The sequence below is a fragment of the Excalfactoria chinensis genome, chromosome 21, assembly GCF_039878825.1.
Source record: "Excalfactoria chinensis isolate bCotChi1 chromosome 21, bCotChi1.hap2, whole genome shotgun sequence".
Classification (NCBI taxonomy): Eukaryota; Metazoa; Chordata; class Aves; order Galliformes; family Phasianidae; genus Excalfactoria; species Excalfactoria chinensis.
Genome location: NC_092845.1, coordinates 5,819,471 through 5,838,046, shown reverse-complemented (window position 1 = coordinate 5,838,046; position 18,576 = coordinate 5,819,471). Strand labels below are relative to the sequence as shown.

Genomic DNA, 18,576 nt, shown 5'->3' with positions numbered 1-18,576 from the left:
ACCAATAAACCGTGCTTCAGCTCCACAACTGCAACCCAGCCAGAGGTTATCTCGATGTTTCTGTAAGGCTCTGCAACGTGGTAGTGCAACAAGACAGTCCAACCATGAGCTACAGGGAAAGGCAAATTCCTTACGCTTCAGCTCAAAGGCTGACAGTTATTGTCTATCGATGCCTGTCCTCATACTACATTATGCGGGAGGAGCTGGCTGACCCACTACCTAGTAGTTAACTGTGAACAAGTAACAGTTGCATTTAATAAATCAAAAGTAACTCCATAGTCAAAACTCACAATAAACATAACATCTGTGGTAAATTATCCATGAGGAATGCACGGGGAGCCTAATGCTAATCTCCTTCAGCATTTCTGAAGATAACAGGGCCAAATAATCCACAATTTCACAAGTTTAGTGACTACAGAAAACACTTCTGTATTGCCAGCACAGCACTTCAGTACTGCCACTGTTCAGCCTGACTGTAACCTCTCGTTGGTGCTTTGTTACTAACCGCAACAGAACAATTGCTACTACATCTTTCCTCACAACAAAAATGTTTAAACACGTTTCGCAGAGATTTGACAACTCAATAACTTTGATAAGCATAACCAATTTAGTTAGGTTACTTCAAGTATTTTATGCCCAAATGTCAGACAAGGCTGGTGCAAGTGTTAAAAACAAAAACCCTTCCTCCAGCAGCTGGTAGAGAAGCTGTGAGGTCTGGAGCAAGAGCTGCAGCAATCTTGCTGATCTCACTAGACGCTTAGCAGGCATCATTCAGCTGCCTTGCCACACAAAGGATGTGCTTAGCCCCCTTGCTCAGAAGTAAATCAGCTAGTTCAATGCCAAGGTTCTCTGCGGCTTCCTGGGCCTGACCAGGGACGTTCTTGGCTGTGATGCCAACATGCTGCACATCATCATTTGGTCCATCTTCATTCTGCAAGAACCAACACATTACAGTAAGGCTGTGGGAAGGAGTGGGCAATAGAAAAAACAATGCATGAAAGCAGATATCTCATAACTGACACAGATTCACAGGGGCTATAAGGGACCTCAGGAGCTCAACCAGTCTAACTCCCCTGACAGCAGGCTCCCCACAGCAGACTGAACGGGAAGCCATCCAGGCACGTTTCAAGTATCTCCAGCAAAGGAGACTTTCCCTCACCTCTCTGGGCAAACTGAACGTCACCCTCCAAGAAAAGTTCTCCCTCGTGTCTGTATGGAACTTTCGGTGCTCTGCTTTGTGCCCACTGTCCCTTCTCCTACCGTTCTGTGCCACCACAAAAAGTCTGGCCTCAAGTGCTTGACTTCCATCCTTTAAGTACTAACAAGCATTGCTAAGATCCCTCCCAGCCTTTCTTCTCCAGGCTGAACAGCCCCAGGTCTCCATGTCTTTCCTCGTAACAGAAACACTCTAGGCCTCTGTCTCCTCTGCAGCCTTCCACTGGACTTGCTCCAGCAGTTCACTGTCTTTTCTGAGTTCAGAAGCCCAGAACTCGACTGTTCCAGCTGTGGCCTCTGCAGTGCAGAAGGTAAGAGAACCTCACTTGCCCTGCTGGCCACGCTCTTAGTAACGCATCCCAAGATCCTACTGGCCTTCCTTGTCGACAAAAGCACACTGCTGGCTCAGTGAAAAACATTCAGCTAGAATCTGTGGTCTGAATAGCTTTTAGAGCTGCATGCTGTGGAGTTCTGCCAATACTGTTCTGGGAAACAACAAGGGGAAAAAAACAAACCCAAAAGTGAAGAACCAGATCAGAAGGTCTAGTTCTATCATTCAGCTGCAGGTTTGAATTTTAAGTCCAGCATGATTTGCATACCTGTTGTGGATAATTAACGCTGGTCTGCATTGTTTCCTTCAGGCTTTCAGATCCATCCAAACTGTAGACTGCACCTGTCAAATACAACTGTGAAAGGCAGAAGGGGTTAATACCACAAAACCAGCCTAGAAGGGAACAGCTGCAGTCCAGTCCAATCAGATGGAACGGCAGCCTGATACAGCAGTAATGTCAATAACCTGTGAGGGAAGACATCTTCCCAAGACAGAAACTTAATACTTTCTAGCTTTACCTACTAAATTCATCACCTGCTGTATAAACGCACTGGAGCCAAAAGGAAGAGTTTGAAATCTCAGGACATTTTAAAAAAAGGGGGGTGAAAAAGAAAAAAATAAAATAAAAATCAATGACAATCAGGGTGTTTTCCAGGACTCAGCTTCTCATTCTCCTGCTTTGGACAATAACCCTATCTGCCCTACTCAGCTGTAAAGACGCCTGCTGACCTGAACATCAGAGAACATACACACAGTTTTCCATAAATAATGCCAGATACATACATACAAAAAGTCCCTCACCTGGCCATCCTTCAGCATGCTGTTAACTGCAACAGGGACACTGCAGCCACCCTCCTGAAAGCAGAAAGACGTCGCTATTGAGTTTCCTCAGCACATACGAAGCAGAGGCCTCTGAAAAGGCAATGCTGCACACAGCCCCCCCATTGCTGTCCAGGCACTTCCCAGTTCACAAGTTCTCCCTACTCGGCAGTTTTAAGGTGAAAGTGGAACAGCCTTCCCACAGTACGCCATCACTACAGCTTAGCTGGAGCAGAGCAGTATCTGCTGCAAGTAGAAGGGCCAGGATGACACACGTACCAAACGTTTCATGAAAGCCCTCTCAGCAATGCAGCACAGAACAGTCTCTCCATCGTGCAGGGCAGACACCATATTCAGTGTTTCTTGGTCTTTGGCACGAACCTCCACCGCTAGAGCCCCCTGCAAGACAACAATAACAACAGAACTCCTCAACTTCAGCATCTGTGTGCGCTCAGCACTGGCCATGAAACAACTCAGAAGTCTGGACGTATTTCACTGAGGGAGCAGCGTTTTAGTACAGGGATTTTACAGAAATCATTCAAGAAACAACTAGGTCCAAGATATCATGAAGCAACTGCTGTAAAGGGAAGCTCAGAACTTACTTATAAAGTACTGAAGATCACAGCCACCTGACATCTTTGCCTCAGCTCACCTTCCCTCTTGTGACTACACAGATACAAACAGCTGCTCTGCTGTCACTACAGCACAAGCTGAATAAAAGTAAATTCTGCAACCTCGTCCAAAGATGACAGCAATCACAAACCAGTTTGTTCCCAAACAGAAAACAAAACCAGAAGAAAAAGAGTAAGCTTTGTACACGACAAGGACATGATTAAAAACAACGCTATTTCTGGCTCACTTCTTACTTCCATCTGGGTGACTACCTTCAGTATTGCACAGGAGAACTTTAAAGGTGCCACTGCTCACTGTTTCCAACCTGTAACACAGCAACAGCTGTTCACCAATCAGGAATTCATCCAGTCTGGGAAATAACTGCGTTACATCACAATAATGACTGCACTAAGAAACGCAGAGCCAGCTCAGTTTAGCAAATTGGATACCAATTATGCAGCACTGTGTAAATTCAGCCACATGACCAGCACGGGCTGGAACAATCTGCCTAGAAACAAGAATGCTAACAACACACCTCAAGGCAGACGGTTCAGTTCCACACAGCCAGAGTGAGGACACTGCATGTAAGGGAGTGTCACAGCACCACACTGCAGTGGCTTTCTACAGCCAGCCCAGCAGTACAGTTGGATCAGAAGTACTCGGTTGTCACCATTCACCGCCTGACACAACACGCTGCAGTCAGGCTTAACGTAGAAAGATTGCACCGTACCTGTCCCACAGCATACAGACAGTCCTCAGGGCTCAGGAGCTGGAAGAAAGTAAAACCAAAGATAAGCCATGTAGCACTTATTAAAATACACAAAGCAAGAGCTGAATTCCACACATGCTTCCCACGCTGCATTTGTGCCCAACTGAAATACCACCTTCCCCTCCCCCATGCCTCAGTGTTTCCATCCCAAAGGTAGGATAAGGTATAATCCTCACCTGGACAGAAACATTTTATTCATTAGTCAATCTGAAAAAATCTTAGACATGCACTGCTGTTCTGCTGCACACACGACATGCTGTGAGGTTACATTACAAACTGTTCCTGCAACACGGAATGTATAAAATTGCATACAAAGAGAAACAAGCAAAATCAAACCCTTCCTGAAGCAAATAAAACCTCAAGCTAGAATGGCATTGGATTCAGCAGGCTACACGTCCCATTGTGCCACTGAAGATGCACAAGTCTGAAAGTCAAGCAGGAGACGGATTTTCTGCTCTGACACTCACCTGACCAATGCGGTTCTCCCAGCCCATTCTCTTCAGTCCTGCAGCAGCCAGGATTATAGCACTGAAGTCTTCCTTCTCATCTAGCTTCTTCAAGCGGGTGTTCAAATTCCCTCTCTGTACGAGTGGTTAAGCAAGTAGAGAAACAGTATGCCAACAGCTGTACCATCACTTAGCATTCACTTGACTGCATTTAAAACCTCCAAACATGAATCAGCCGTGGTATCATTCTGAAAGAAGTGCTAAATATGGACAATTGTTTCTTTGAACAGAATTCTGCTGATTATTATGAAATATTAATACAAGTATGCACTCAAAATACCATTTAAGTGCATCATTTGTATCTGACATCAAATATTTTTGCAGATCTAAGAACTGCGTTACTAGCACTGAGGTAACAATGTGTTTTACCAGCACCACTTTAGTGGCACACGTCTAAACTAGCAGTCCAGAACACATTAAAGGCATCACAGACCAATCAGCATTTGGCTGTCACTGTGACAAACATAAGCTGACCTCCACTAAGCAGCCTTCAGAACATTCCTAGACATGAAATGCATCCACACCTTGAATCTCAGGCAGATTAAAGCTGGGCCCTTTCCTTGTAGGATCATGAGAAAACAACAGAACAAAACTCTACAGAACAGGTTACGAGAGGCAGCCTTTGAGGAAGCTGTTCTGCCAGGACAGGTAGTACAAATCAACATTGGTTCTAAACTTTGTGTCAGCTTCGATAATTCTTTCTGCAACTTTGTCCAGATTCCACTTTGCCATCAAAGGATACAATATCCCTGAATTCCAGCTGGGGAAACTTCTTTTTGAGCTGGGCCGCTCGCCGAAGTGAACTGGTTCCAATTACACTGTTGGGAAAATTAAACCAATGAAATCCAGAATCCAGCAGTACTCAACTCCACTTGAACATATCGCAGAAGTTTCAAGATTTCTGCTCCTCCAACCCCATTAGCATGGAAACAAAGCTCCACGAACACACAGCGATTTAAGCCTCCTTGGAAGAGCTGGAAGCACTTGGTAAGGTTTAACATAAGATCTCACTGAAACCAGATGCAGGCAAACCACTGCTGGAGAGCCAATTAGAGGGAATGCTTCTGGAATACAGCTGCTATCAACTGTCAAACTTGATCTAAAGAGCACAGCTTACCATCAAGGCGTCCTTGGTGGCAGAACGACCCAGATAACTGTCACAAAAAGCAGGCTTAGGTGCTCCAAACTGAGACATCGTTCATCACTTTTACACTTTACTGTCTTCCCTTATCCCTACTCACCTCTTTTCAGGAAGAAGACTGAGCGTTTTCCCACAGTTTTTGGGGTGAAAGACAACAGCATCAAGTGGGTTCTCCCTTCTGCAAAAGAAGGCAAGAGCAAAATGACAGACATCACTTAACAGAAGGCTATTTACAGCTATTGGTCCCCAAAGGAACCATCCCTCGCTCCAAAAGGCTCCTCCTTTTTTAACAGCACTGATTTTCAACAAACCTGCTGGCTACAGAACACCAGTTCTCCTGCTGGTTCAGAGAGTAATCAAAGGTCAAACAACAAAGAAAATCTAAGCTGTCATTTTCTATCATTATGCACAATGCAAAGTGTGCAGTCCCTCAGGCAGTCAGGCTTCGTGCACATACTTACTTGCAAACAGCACCAATGGTAAAGCCAGGAGGAAGAGAAGTTGGCAGGTCCTTCAAGGAGTGAACTACCAGGTCAACTCTGTGAATTAGAGAACAGTAATCACAACACTGAACAGAGGCTGAGTGATGCAGTGCCAGAGACCTACAGGTAACAACAGGGAAGTGCAGATTCGTTCTTGAGATTAGTTTAGAAAAGAGAAAGAGTGTTCAGAACTCCACAGCCAGAATCACTACTAGACTTACACTGCAATTCTAAAGAGCCACTTCACTTTTCTCTACCTTTTCTAATATAGAAAACTGAGATAATGCCTTCCTTCCAGGAGCAGTGCGAGACACATTACAACCGTCAGACCGTTCATTCCTTACTCAGAAAGAACAGAAAGAAACCAGATGACGCTTACAGCACATAGCAATAATTTAGAACAAACAGACAAGTGATAAAACTGAGCTCTTACTCATTTCTTTCAAGTGCACTTTCCAGCTCTTTGGTAAAGAGGCTCTTCTCCCCAATCTACAAGTAAATACAGAAATACGAATCACTGAAGAAAGTCTGCAAGTAGATCATCACATACAATTAGTTCTTTGTGTATGTTTTAAGAAATTCCCACCTGAAACAAATGCTTTACCTTAGAAAGGGCTGTATCCAAGATCTTGTCTCCTGTTGTAGACATGGCAACTGCTCAGAGAACACAAAGCATGTCAGAGCACACTGAATGGTGGAGCTCCTTCACACCTAACAGCACACGCTGCCACGCTGTGCAAACACTCCAGATTCGGTTCACTTCTAAGAACATGTTGGAAGTGAAACTGAGACTTCTTTTACATCTCAAACAACACAAAAGGAGAAGGAAGGCAGGTTTGGGACCAGCCAACTCTAAAGACATTGCCCAGATTCTCAAACCAAGCAATATAACATCATCTGCATGACAGATAAAGGTGCCAGTCAACAGGAGCTTGTGTAATCAATCATTCTCCATTGGAAAATACCAGCAGCAGCTGCTCAGCCACGCAACCTAATGGAATTGAGAGCGCTCTTCCTAGACAACATGAGGACAACTCTCCTCCTCTTGATGCTATGCACACATCTTGCACACAAAGATAACTGCCCGGCTCCTACTGCCATCAGAGCAGCAACAGGAGGGGAGGACATAAAACAGCACGTACCAATCTCAAAGCTGAGGTCAGGGTAAAACTCCCGGAGCATCTCAACCACACTGTCAGTCTGAATTCGGGCCAGCTGCAACGACACCAAAACAAAGCACTGTGCAAGAAGCACGGGCTGCACAGCAGCTAGAGAGGACGTAGTCAATCTTTGCTAGCAGTGCACGCGCCACCAGTACAGTCTCTAAATTGTAAGCGTTAGAGAGAAGCAGCTCCAAACACAACAGCTCATGCGTGCAAACACTTTGAGCCTGCAACGGGAGCAGAGCATTTCACAGGAGAACTTTGTTTTAATCTAAGCAGCAGAACAACCTGCCCCATCCCCAGCAATAAGCCAAAACAAAGACAACGTACTGAGTTCAGCATGAATTGTGTCAACGGTGCTTTTTGTTGTTTGCTTATTTGTTTTTTAAAGGAGCCGGTAGGATTTTGCTTTGCCTGTTGAAGTCCTACAGTATGAATCATTTAGCCTCGACAGCATCAAAATGCTACTCAGAAGTTCTGAAGACAAAAACAACCAGCACCAGCTGAGATCTGCACAAACAGCGAGCACCAGATCTTAAAGTAGTGAAGAAAAAAAGCCAGCAGAAGAGTCAAACAAGCACCTCTAACTGCAGTTTTAGCTTCTTCTCTGGTAATGAGCTACAAAGCCTGGGGCAGTTAACTTTGTTCTGAGGACTCTGGTTTGCCTACATACAGAATGAGCATAGCTTGCGGTTTCCCCAGATGCCATTGCAGCCTCAGGTGAGAAAAAGCAGCACGTGTGAGCGTAAGATCCGCACTCTGACAGCCACGCGTAGTGCTTTCTCTGTATGTCTGAAGCACTGAATCTTTCTTAGACCTGCTGCAGAACAACGAGCTTATCGCGGCGCAGCGGGCTGAAGGACGGTTATCAGCTGCCAGTCAGCTCTGACCCCGCTGCAACGGGACGGCAAGAGATACCGGACGGCAAGAGATACCCGCCGTATCTCCGGACACGTCCATCCCTCTGGGCGGGCTGCAGCGTGGGGTGCGCGTTGTGCTCAGCTCCCCGTAACAGCCGCGTAAGGCGTTCAATGGAATAATGCCCGCTATGGCAGGTGCCACGTTAACTCCGCCGATGGAAGCGGCGCTGCTGAGAACAAACGGCCGCTCCGAGGGGATGGTTCATTAGTTTCCCTCGCGCTCTCCACAACGACCCGTCACGGCCGAGCTCTCCCAGCCGCCGCTCCTACAAGGGACCGCCGCTCCCCTGCACAGCTCGGGCAGGAGCGGCACAACGGGCTCAGGCCGAGTCCCAGCTCGGGGCTCGTTTCCCCGCTCAGGGCTCGCAGCTTTTCTCGCAGAAACGCTTCCGGCACCCGGAGAAACGGCAGCGCCCGCCGCCCCGAGGAGCCGTCCGAGGCCGCCCCGTGCTCCCGGCACGTCCGACGCGCCGCCCCCTACCTGGCTCCGGCGGGTCCCCACGCGGATCGCCCTGCCGCCGCCATCGCCGTTCTCGCCCTGCAGCAACGACGCGCCGTTAGCGGCCCCGCGGCCGGCCGCGCCCCCTCCCGCCCCGCCGAGCCCGACTCACCGCGGCCGGGCGCCGCTCCGCCATCGCGCCGCTCCGCCTTCGGCTCCCCCCGGGACGCCCCCCGGCCCGGCCCGGCCCCGCCCACAACGCGTCACGTCCGTCGGGCCGCCCACGTGACGCGGCCCGGCCGCGCTGTTGCCCGCCCCGCGCTGGGCACGATCCGGAGTGCGGCTCGGTCCGTTTATTGTTGCAGAGCAAAAGGGGACGCGGGGGCGAAGCGCCGTGAACACGTACAGCCCGCACAGCCCCGTAAAGTCCCGTACAGCACGGACAGCACAGAACCGAGCCCGGCTCAGGTATTGCGCTTAGCGGGCAGCAGCAGCTCCCTCTGGAGGCCGGCCTCGATGGTCGTAGCTGACTTCCCCAAAGGCAGATCCGTGATGAGGGTGAGCTTATTGAAAACGCCTCGACCGAAGTAGTCGGCGACGACAGAAAAGCCGTCGTTGGAGCACTTCAGCTGCAAGACACAAATCGACGCCAACGGGAGCTGGTCAGAGGCTCCTGCCTCCAGAACATTCCCTTCATCCCCTTCACTTACAGCAGTCTAAAATCACTCATTTGCTATTCCATGCAAACGCCATGGAAACGTAGCAAGCTTCTCTGACACCGAGATAGTTACCGTAAGCACGAAAGCTACCGCCTTAGTTGCACTAGTTTATCGCTTGTATTTGCAGAACATCACGGATTCTCTGTTCTCCAGCCACCGAATCATAGAATTGCACGGGTTGGAAAAGTCCTTAAAGACCATCAAGTCCAACCAGATCTCAACTCAACCCATCCTACCTTAATTAACAACCCTCTGATAAATCACGTCCCTGAGCAACACATCCAAATGGCTTTTACACACATCCAGGGACGGTGGTTCAACCTCCCTCCCCAGGCAGCCCATTCCAATGCTCAACAACCCCTTCTGTAAAGGGATTTTCCTGATATCCAAACTAAACCTCCCCCAAAGCAACTTGAGGCCATTTCCGGTGAGAAGAGACCAACCTTCCTCTACTGCAGCCACCTTTCAGGTATCTGAAGAGAGCAATAAGGTCTCCCCTCAGCCTCCCCATTACAGATGTTCCAGTTCCTTCAGTCACTCTGCATAGGCCACATTCTCCAAGCCCTTTCCCAGACCTGCTGCGCTTCTCTGGACCTGCTCCAGCACCTCCACGTCCTTCCTGTACTGAGGTACCCAGTCGCTCTAGCTCCATGAATCTACAGGCAGCAGAGCCCTCTTTACAAGATACTTTCAACCTTATCCTCTTTGAACAGCCCTTGGGGGGAGAGGGGCGTCTGTCTGCAAAAGCAGTTTAAACTTAAAGCACAAACCCACGGGGGCAATATTGCCATACCTGATGCTGAAACTGATCGTGTAGATCTCTCTTCTGCTCCTGGGCTCGGATCATGTCCATCACTTTGCGATTTTCAGGCATACAAGTAGGACATTCTGAATCGCTCTCAGAGTAGCTTTCAAAGCAATGCTGGTGGAAGGAATGGCCACACAGGAAATGGACTGAGGGCAGCTCCAGGGCACTGGTGCAAATGCTACACTTGGTCTTCTGAAAGATCTTGGGACTGAAACAGTGACAGGAAGCAGAAGGGGAAAAAAAAGGTGTATTTTTCTTTAGTTAGAAAATAATATTCCAGTATAAGACAAGACCTCACAGTCCTGCACCTTGCTTTCAGCTCTTCAATCTCCTGACGGATCCTTGTAGTTTCTTCTCGGTATTTCTGAATTCTCTGCCCATCTTGCTCTATCTGGCAGCTCTGCTTCTGCAGCTTGTTGACAAGATAATCCTTAATCACAGATAATGTGGCTGTGGAGTTGTGAGCCAGTGTCTGCACAACTGAGGATAACTCAACATTAGTCAAAATGCAAGTGAAGAAAATTGCAGCTACGCTGCTTCTGACATAATAGACCACTTCCCATTAAAAGGAAACTTACACACAGAAATATTCCACACTCCTACTGAACTAGAAAGCTCATTTAAAGACTCAATTTCAGCTTGCCCTCTGGAGGCTCCCCCAGCTTCCAAAGCCATGACTAGGAGTCCATTTAAATAGCACAGGCCAAAAGGGCAAAGCAAGAATCTAGTGGACTGAACTCTCAACTTCTCCACCAGTCCACAGAGAGACCTTAGTAAACCCTTCACCTCTCCACACTGACAGAAATAACACACAGACATCTCCACAACTGATATGGCAGATTTTTCTTCTCCAAATTGCGGAGCTGCCACTGGCATCACTTTTGCCTCTACAGCAAATTATTATTTATGGGCTCAAGCTTCATTGATACTTCTTCCACATTCCTAGTCTTGTTTTGTTTTGTTTCCCCAACTTCAGGCCACACGTCATTATTACCAAGAAGCGGAGGCATAAGATTCTTGTTCTCTATGTGTTTCAGGACTGCAGCAATATACTCCTTGCAGTCTTCCTCCTTCCGTGCAAAGTAGCCAAGAGCCTGTTCCCAAAGACAAGCCTCTTGGTCCCCGTACAACTCACACACCTCGATCACTTTCTTGTACTGCTCGTTCTGCATGTGGTAGTGCATGATCTGTTGGAAACTGGACAAGAAAGCAACACATCAGTTGGAAAAAAATCTACCTTTTGAGAGGCTATAGGGGCCTCACGCAATGCCCAGATGTTCCCATGGAAGCCAAGACTCGTCTGCCATCCATTCTCTATATCATTGTACTGCTCTAGAAGGAGGACATTTTCAGCTGAGCAATGTTGTATATGGTTCCTGTCCTGAGATACTCAAGAGGTCCTTACCGTTGTAGGGCAGGGGCACTTAGGGCTCAGAAATCCCTGAGATGGGGCAAGCAACAAGACTGGAGAGAAAAGCAACACTCACAGTTTGCCCTGTTCATAGAGGTAGAGGACACCATCCTTGAAATTGTGCATCTGACATAAGACCAAAGCCTTATCAAAGACAGTTTTGAACCTTCCACTCTTCAGGAGAGTGAGTGCTTCATCGTGCAGCTTCTCCTTGATCTATGGGAAACAGGAATGGAATGGCAGGGGAGAAGAAAGAAACACAGGATAGTTTTGTACCAAAATCTGAAAACAATTTGCAGCTTTTCTAGAGAGGAGCAAAGTTCTGATGTTTGCTCTCTACCCCTTTTAAGTAATAAAGACAAATTCTTTTATCCAAACAGCCAGCATCTTCAAAGATTAAGGCAAGATATACAGTTTTATGAGAAAGACATTCACCCAGAGACTGCACTGTCTGGAATCGGTACTTAAAGGAGATTCATACAAAACATGCTTGCCTCACTGAAAGAAGTATTCTCCAGCTAGTTTGGCTGCATTCCATTTGTCCAGTAAAAAAAAATGTATTGTCCTGTATTAAGGGTCTCCACCTGGAAAGGTTACGGAGAACTCCCAAACACCAAAACTTCAACTCAAAATAGAAGACCAAAGATCAAACCTGCTTATCTAGTTCGTGCGCCCAATTCTGGAGGCGAAGTTCCAATAGAGTGTCATAGACACCTTGTGGAGAGTCAGACTGCACCTCAGTCATGTGCTCCAGAAAAGCCTTCAGTTCTCGGGAGTTGTTTGCAAAGATTGGAATGAACTCCTCAGAATTTGCCTGCAAAATAACCAGGGAATAAAATAAAACTTGACCACCCATCCCAATTGCAGCCAGACACGTTCTTCCCTACAATTTGTACAGCTCACTCCCAGAATGACCCACAGCAGATACATCATGGTACAGTTACTGCAGTGGTCTAAAGATACCGCCCAGAACTGATCGTCTCATCTCTAGGACTACAAATATACCAAAACGCGGCCTCTCATTATGCTTAAAATACCAGGCACGCAGGAGCGCTGGCTGCAAAGTTACTGTTACCAAGCAATACATCTCAGTCTAAGCAAACCATACCTTTTTTCCTTCCAGAATCCCAGAGCCTTCACTGTCTCCTGACGGCCGGTAATCAGTGCAAAGGTTCTTCAACAGTTCTGTTGTCTCTTTAGGGACATGGTGCATCAGGATTTTACCATACCGCTTCATATTACTCTCAGCTTGATCAAAAGGCAGTTTTCCAATGTAGTGCAAAGCCTCTTGATAGTTCTGTGGAGGCAGCCAGCAAGTACCACATAACATTAGCCTCTGCTAATGTTTTTCCTTATGTCTAACCCAAATCTCCTCTGATACAACTTGTGGCCAATCCTCAGGTCCTATTTGTTATCTGGGAGAAGAGGCCAAACCCCTCCTCACCACAACCTCCCTTCAGGAAACCGTAGGGTGCAACGAGGTCTCCCCTGAGCTTCCTCTTCTCCAGACTAAACAACCCTCAGCCACTCCTCATAAGGCTGTGCTCCAGACCCCTCACTGCTTTCATTGCCCTTCTCTGGGCACACTCCAGGGCCTTGATGTCTTTTTTGTAGTGAGGGGCCCAAAACCGAATGCTGTACTAAAGGTGTGGCTGCACCAGAGCCAGTTACATGGGGAATAAGAGCTGAGGACAGCAAAATAAGATTCTCACCAGCAAAGGAGGCTAGAGAAGCAATATTAAGTAAGAACACAAGAGCAATAACACCTCACCTTAATGTCTTCTAGCTGGATTTTGAGGTACCACTCATGATGGCCATGCTTTTCAGCCAAGTACACTGCATGGGAGTAGTAACCTGCTTGACGAAGCACCTTGATTGCTGTTTCCACATCAAAACGGACCTCACTCTCACTAGCCTACAACAGAAGCAGAATGATTGTGGACTACAGGAATTATGCCAAGGGACAAGCAGAAATTTGTGTGTGAGAAGGAAAGCCAGGGCACTGACAGTTTAGTACCTCTTGAACAAGGCAAAGATCACATGCAAAAAGGTAGCAGAGGTTTATCCACCCCTCAGTTAACAGCTAGTCACACTAAGAAAAGCCAGCACACTTCAAACTGGAACAGCCAGCAAAACTGAAAACGTAACTAAAGCTTAGAAATAAAGCAGCACAAACAAAAGCACTGAGGCACAAATTCATTCTTTTCTTTCTCAACAGCCCACAGGAGACAATTCACACTGTTACCATCACTCCCGCTTAGCTCACATGAAATAATGCACAATTCTTAAGTCATCACCTTCCCATTACCTTAATGAACTCCTCCAACTTGGTGCTGTCTTTGAGTTTAGTATAGCAGTTTAGCAGAAGCGTAGTATGGTCTGCATTGGCAAGAGATTGCAAATGGAGTGTCTGCAGATAAGCAGTGAGATTGTGGATGCGCTGCGCATCTAGGAATTTCCGAATAACGTACGATGGTTCCAATTTCCCTATAGTTCTGGGAGAGGAAAAGTCACGTCACAACACAGCCAGGGAATCGAAAACAAGAGAAAATTGGAACAGAACCCCGAACTTTAGACACTAACTCACCTGGGATCACTTAGCTACAAAAGCAACAAGCAGTTATGATGCAAGACCATCCATCTAAACACACAGAGAAACAACCATCTCTATAAAGGTTGAGACTGGGAAGATAGCGGTAACACAAGGAAGTTCATGTAACTTCAAAAGCTCCCATGAGAAGATGGGCTACACTCCAGGCACAGTTAATGGAGAAGCCCAAAAAGGAATCAAAAGCCTAATTTTCCTTTCTTTCAGTCATACAATTCAGTCTTACCTGAACACTCACACCCACATGCAGCAGTTTAGCTACAGTTATCCCACTACTTGAGGCAAGTTTTCAACACTATATGCACTGACATCTCCTGGGTATCAGGACTCCAAAATTTCAATTCTACATGAATGTGGCACTTAAAGCTTTCAATAAGTCTCAGAGCACACTGCTCTAATCATTAAAAAACCTGACATGCATAAGATGATATTAATATGATCGTTTTCCAAGAAGACTGCCATAGTGCTCAGATCACACAGCCCACCTTACTTCACATCTCCACACTGACAGCAGTTTTTATTCTCACGTGAACTTCCATGTTTTACAATGTCATGATGTCCCTTCACATACACAATAGCCTGTACAGCACACAGCATTCCAAGGGAGAATAATCCTTTTATTACAACACTCTGTCCCCACTCCATCCCAATTTGACCCATATTTTCCTCTCTACTTTCACTCTGAGTCACATCTTCTGGCTCTATGGGCCCAAATAGGAAAGCAAGACCTTCGTAGCTCTGTACTACACTGCCCTTGCTTTGAACAACCCCTGCGTACCGGATATATTGCTGGATGGCTCCATCATGGTTCCCCTTGTTATAGAGATGATCGCCATATTGCCGGAAAATCTCTGACAAGCCATCACTGTCCAGGTGGTGACTCTTGGCTAGATTAATGGCCATTTCAAATAGGTTCTTCCTGAAGAGCATCTATTAAAATTTAGCATAAGTATGAAGGAAATACAACATCCCAAAACCTGCCTGGAGAACAACTTGTATCATTTTGGTGCTGGACAGGTACATACATTGAGGCTTTTAAACACTAAGAGCTCTGCACACTGGTTATGTTACGTTGAAGTGTTAATGGAGGTCACTTGTTATACTGGAACACATTCACCTGAACCCTTCCACTTCTTTCATCTGTAGAGCCAGTACAATCCCCCCTGCAGACATAAAGCAAAATAATAACAAACAATACATGCCTCAAGTTTGGTTTGGGCATCCTTCTCCTGCAGTACGTGGATCTTCCCGTCTCTGGTCAGAACATACAAAGAACCCCACTCTGCTAAGACATCTACTACATCATCAAAGATTGAACTGTATGCAATGAACTTGTTGCACAAGTCGTAGATATTCAGAACTTGTTTGTCTGAATTCTGTGCCTCACTCCCAGCAAACTCCGACCTGGAGAGCAGAAGAAAGTTTTTTAGATCTCAGAAAATAAGGTTCATATGACCCAAATACATTTGATACCTACACAATCTAAGGATGCTGAGAGAACAAGATAAGTGAGGGGCATCTGGACAATTAAACTAGGTGGAGCTGTATGCAAAACACCACGTATTTATCCACAAATGTGATTAGTGTGTTAAACTGAGACATTAATAGGAGCAGAAAGAAACCCCCTATGTTCAGCATGCTTGACTATGCTACACTAGCAAAGAGGGAAAGCCAAAAACTGCAAAAATTAAAAAAAAAAACAGAAACAAACCAAACCAAAACACACACAACCATACTTTGGAGAAGTCTTTCGGTCCTTGGAGACAATGACAAGGTACCCCCGATACCAGTGAACAATCAGCTTCTGTCCCTCAAAAGCAAAGCAGGGGCCTCGTTCATCTGGCTGATAGAGGTACACACACTCATTTCCTGCTACGATGAACTGGAGGTCCTGAGAGGGGTCGCTCAGAGAAGAACAGTGCAGTCCACAGCCATGAGTGTCCAGCTCCAGATGAGAATAGTCTTTCACAGAAAGCAGGTAAGACTGCAGAGAAAATGCAAGGTTTGGGGCTTACATCAAATGGACTCTGAAGACAGTGCAATTAAAAGTCAGATTCTCACTTTTTCAACTTCATTTCCCACCTGGATGTTCTCCGTGGTCACCACAAACAGATGCGTTGTTTTGCCAGACTGTCGAAAAGCAAGACCAGTTACTGGGTAACTGCCTTCATGGAGGATCTGGGTCTTACTATGTCGGTCTCGAGTGATGTCTCCCTTTGTAAGCACAACACTCCCATCTGCAAAACCTTATGGAAAGGACAGAGGAAAACCGTTCACTTCTGTGGTACACTTGAAATATTATCCAGGGTAAGTTGAGTCACACACAGTCAATGACCAAAATTTGCTTGCCAGCTAAGTATCAAGTGCCTATGCTACTGCAGGCTCTCAATTAAATACCTATCAGTCACTCCCCATGCATGATGTCACTGTTCATCAGTACACAACTTGTTCTCCCCCATTATTAACTTCACTTGAAGGTTATTTTTGTGCAGGTCTTTCCATATTTCTCTTTAAGAACAGCCATTTCATTGGCTTTTTTTTTTCCCCCCAATTTTAACTATTAGTTATCTCACTTATTCAAAGCATTCTGCATGCAAAAAATAGCAGTTTTCAGTTTGCTGACAGCATCAATCCAGCAAACTGTTCCAAAGTGGAAGGTCACAGCGCTAATATGGAAAGACTTAATTTCAATGCAGAAACTAACTCACAGAAACAGTTTGTAGCCTTGCTTTATTCCTGCTCTTACTTTAAGCAAGCACCATTAAAAAGGCATAATTAAAACAAAACATACATAGATTGGCTTTATGAGCTTAATAAAAAAGTTTCTACACTGTGTCGGGGGGAAAAAAAACAAAACACGAGTTATTTATGAAAAGCCTATGTTATTCTCTGGGCTGGTACTAAATTTAGACTGAGTCTATCATTATTATCACGAACTTATTGACTTGGAGAAACAAAAAGCATCAACTGAGAAGATCTGCTCCTCTGTGAGGTATCAAAATGGTTACAAAACACACACAAGCATAAGTTAAAATTATGTACTTATTTCCTTAAGGTGTCTAGCAACACACAATACGATACCTCTCTGTGAGGAGAGCATAAACAGCTTAAGAACAATGAAAGTGTTCTATCCTGGTTTTTGTGTCACACATCTATTTTCCATATATCAGAACAAAGACCATAACACAGATCCTAAATCATGACAAGGTCGGTTACACTTACCAATAGCCATGAAATTCAGATTCTCGTGGACAGTCAGACAGGACACAACTGTGGGCTTGTTGCCCGGTATTGCTGGGAAAATTCGTGTGCAAAGAGGATTGCCACCATCACGTTTTTCCAAATTCCATACTTTAACCTGAAACCAATAAATATTACATTATCAAAAATAAAGAAAACAAAAAGCACCACGAGATGTTAGAAACAAGCTACTTAAGAATCAACTACAGCATCACAGTATCTTTTCCTTTGTCATTTAACTTACCAACGGGTTGATGCCCTCTTCATCCTCACCAACAGAAACCAAGATACTGTGCTGCTTCAGCTGGTACAGGTGTGTTACCCTTAACTTGTAAGCCTGGAAACCACTGAGTTGAAGTGAGCGAGGCAAAAACCAGATCCGACCTTCCATATGTGCATCACAGTTAAGGAACATGAAGGAAAAGGTGAAAATGGAAGAACATCCCCTAAGAACATCAACATTAAAACCTTAAAAGCTCCTTGTTGGCCTCTGGGAAGCCTACAGCAATCAGACTTTTGCAGTCACTTATGAGACCCAGACCAGGCAATGATGGCTCTGTAAAGGGGCACAGATGCCCAGGAAGCTGCCGCATCCCTGAGGCCGGAGCGCTGCCGGGCCCGCCTGGAGCGCAGCCCACGCCACCGAGGGCAGATCTCCTCTCGCGGCCCGACCCACCGGGCCCAGAGCACGAACCCGGAGCAGGCCCAGCGGCCCAGCCCCATCCCTCTCGCGGCCGCCGCGCAGGATATCTCCGAACACGAGGCTTCCCCGGCCCGAGTCACAGACCGTGATGCCCGGAGGCAACGCGAAGGGCTTCCCTCCGGCCCCCTCCGGCCCCGGCGGCTCCTTCACCAGCTCTCTGTCGAAGAACACGAAGCGGCGCCATTGCAGGTAGGCAGCCATATTGGGTCGAGCTCCTCACGTGACCGACCCCCCCCCCCAACCCCTTCGTGTCACGAGACGAAGGACGCCGGAACTCGCAGTCTGGCGCTGCGCATGCGCATAACCTCGGAAGGTCGGTGTTGCTGCCGTGCGATCGGCTGGTTCCGTGATCATAATATCATAGTATCACAGCATCACAGTATTACAGCATCACAGCATCACAGTATCGTGATCCGCTTTGGAAACGCGCTCGGAAAACTGAATCGTTGTGAAGCACGTGTTGGCAGCTGCAGCCCGGGTCGGATTTTCGTTTACTTCACATGTTGCCGTGAACGTTTCTGGCCGGTTTTCCATTCACTGTCCCGAAGCAGCTCGCAATCAACGGCAGCGCCTTGAACTCGCTCTTTGCTGCTGTCAGTGGCTGAACAGCCCGGGGAGGAGCAGGAAATCTGACACCAAAACGGCAACATTAAACAAATAGCAATAAAAGCTTTATGAATAACGGCACGT

At 46.5% G+C, this 18,576-nt stretch overlaps 2 protein-coding genes across 2 annotated transcripts; both read right to left on the bottom strand.

Annotated features, from left to right (window-relative positions):
- Window positions 1-224: 224 nt before the first annotated feature.
- On the bottom strand, window positions 225-8,649 carry HMBS (hydroxymethylbilane synthase). The gene is made up of 14 exons (XM_072355076.1): window positions 8,570-8,649; window positions 8,440-8,496; window positions 7,018-7,090; window positions 6,480-6,529; window positions 6,309-6,364; window positions 5,855-5,932; window positions 5,494-5,571; window positions 4,995-5,070; window positions 4,214-4,327; window positions 3,708-3,746; window positions 2,645-2,764; window positions 2,348-2,401; window positions 1,815-1,901; window positions 225-931 (listed from the first exon to the last, which is right to left on the bottom strand). Exons 1-14 carry the CDS (start codon window positions 8,591-8,593, stop codon window positions 758-760), a joined length of 1,080 nt encoding a protein of 359 aa, XP_072211177.1. The 5' UTR covers window positions 8,594-8,649; the 3' UTR covers window positions 225-757.
- A 72-nt stretch (window positions 8,650-8,721) lies between these two features.
- Window positions 8,722-18,158, bottom strand: VPS11 (VPS11 core subunit of CORVET and HOPS complexes). The gene is made up of 16 exons (XM_072355074.1): window positions 17,934-18,158; window positions 17,428-17,576; window positions 17,166-17,301; window positions 16,026-16,189; window positions 15,680-15,927; window positions 15,146-15,347; window positions 14,722-14,873; window positions 13,644-13,830; window positions 13,107-13,250; window positions 12,444-12,632; window positions 11,988-12,149; window positions 11,412-11,551; window positions 10,919-11,121; window positions 10,233-10,404; window positions 9,910-10,132; window positions 8,722-9,026 (listed from the first exon to the last, which is right to left on the bottom strand). The coding sequence occupies exons 1-16, from the start codon at window positions 18,085-18,087 to the stop codon at window positions 8,862-8,864; spliced, it is 2,790 nt and encodes a 929-aa protein (XP_072211175.1). The 5' UTR covers window positions 18,088-18,158; the 3' UTR covers window positions 8,722-8,861.
- Between the last annotated feature and the right edge of the window lie 418 nt (window positions 18,159-18,576).

Coding starts and splice junctions, on each gene's coding strand:
- VPS11 (XM_072355074.1), bottom strand. CDS start 18,087: ATGGCTGCCTACCTGCAATGGCGCCGCTTCGTGTTCTTCGACAGAGAG. Junction 15,928..16,025: donor TGACCACGGAGAACATCCAG/GTGGGAAATGAA, acceptor TTTTCTCTGCAG/TCTTACCTGCTTTCTGTGAA. Junction 12,633..13,106: donor TCCAGCTAGAAGACATTAAG/GTGAGGTGTTAT, acceptor CTGCCTCCACAG/AACTATCAAGAGGCTTTGCA.
- HMBS (XM_072355076.1), bottom strand. CDS start 8,593: ATGGCGGAGCGGCGCCCGGCCGCG. Junction 6,365..6,479: donor TGGATACAGCCCTTTCTAAG/GTAAAGCATTTG, acceptor ATTTACTTGTAG/ATTGGGGAGAAGAGCCTCTT. Junction 1,902..2,347: donor GCATGCTGAAGGATGGCCAG/GTGAGGGACTTT, acceptor TGCCTTTCACAG/TTGTATTTGACAGGTGCAGT.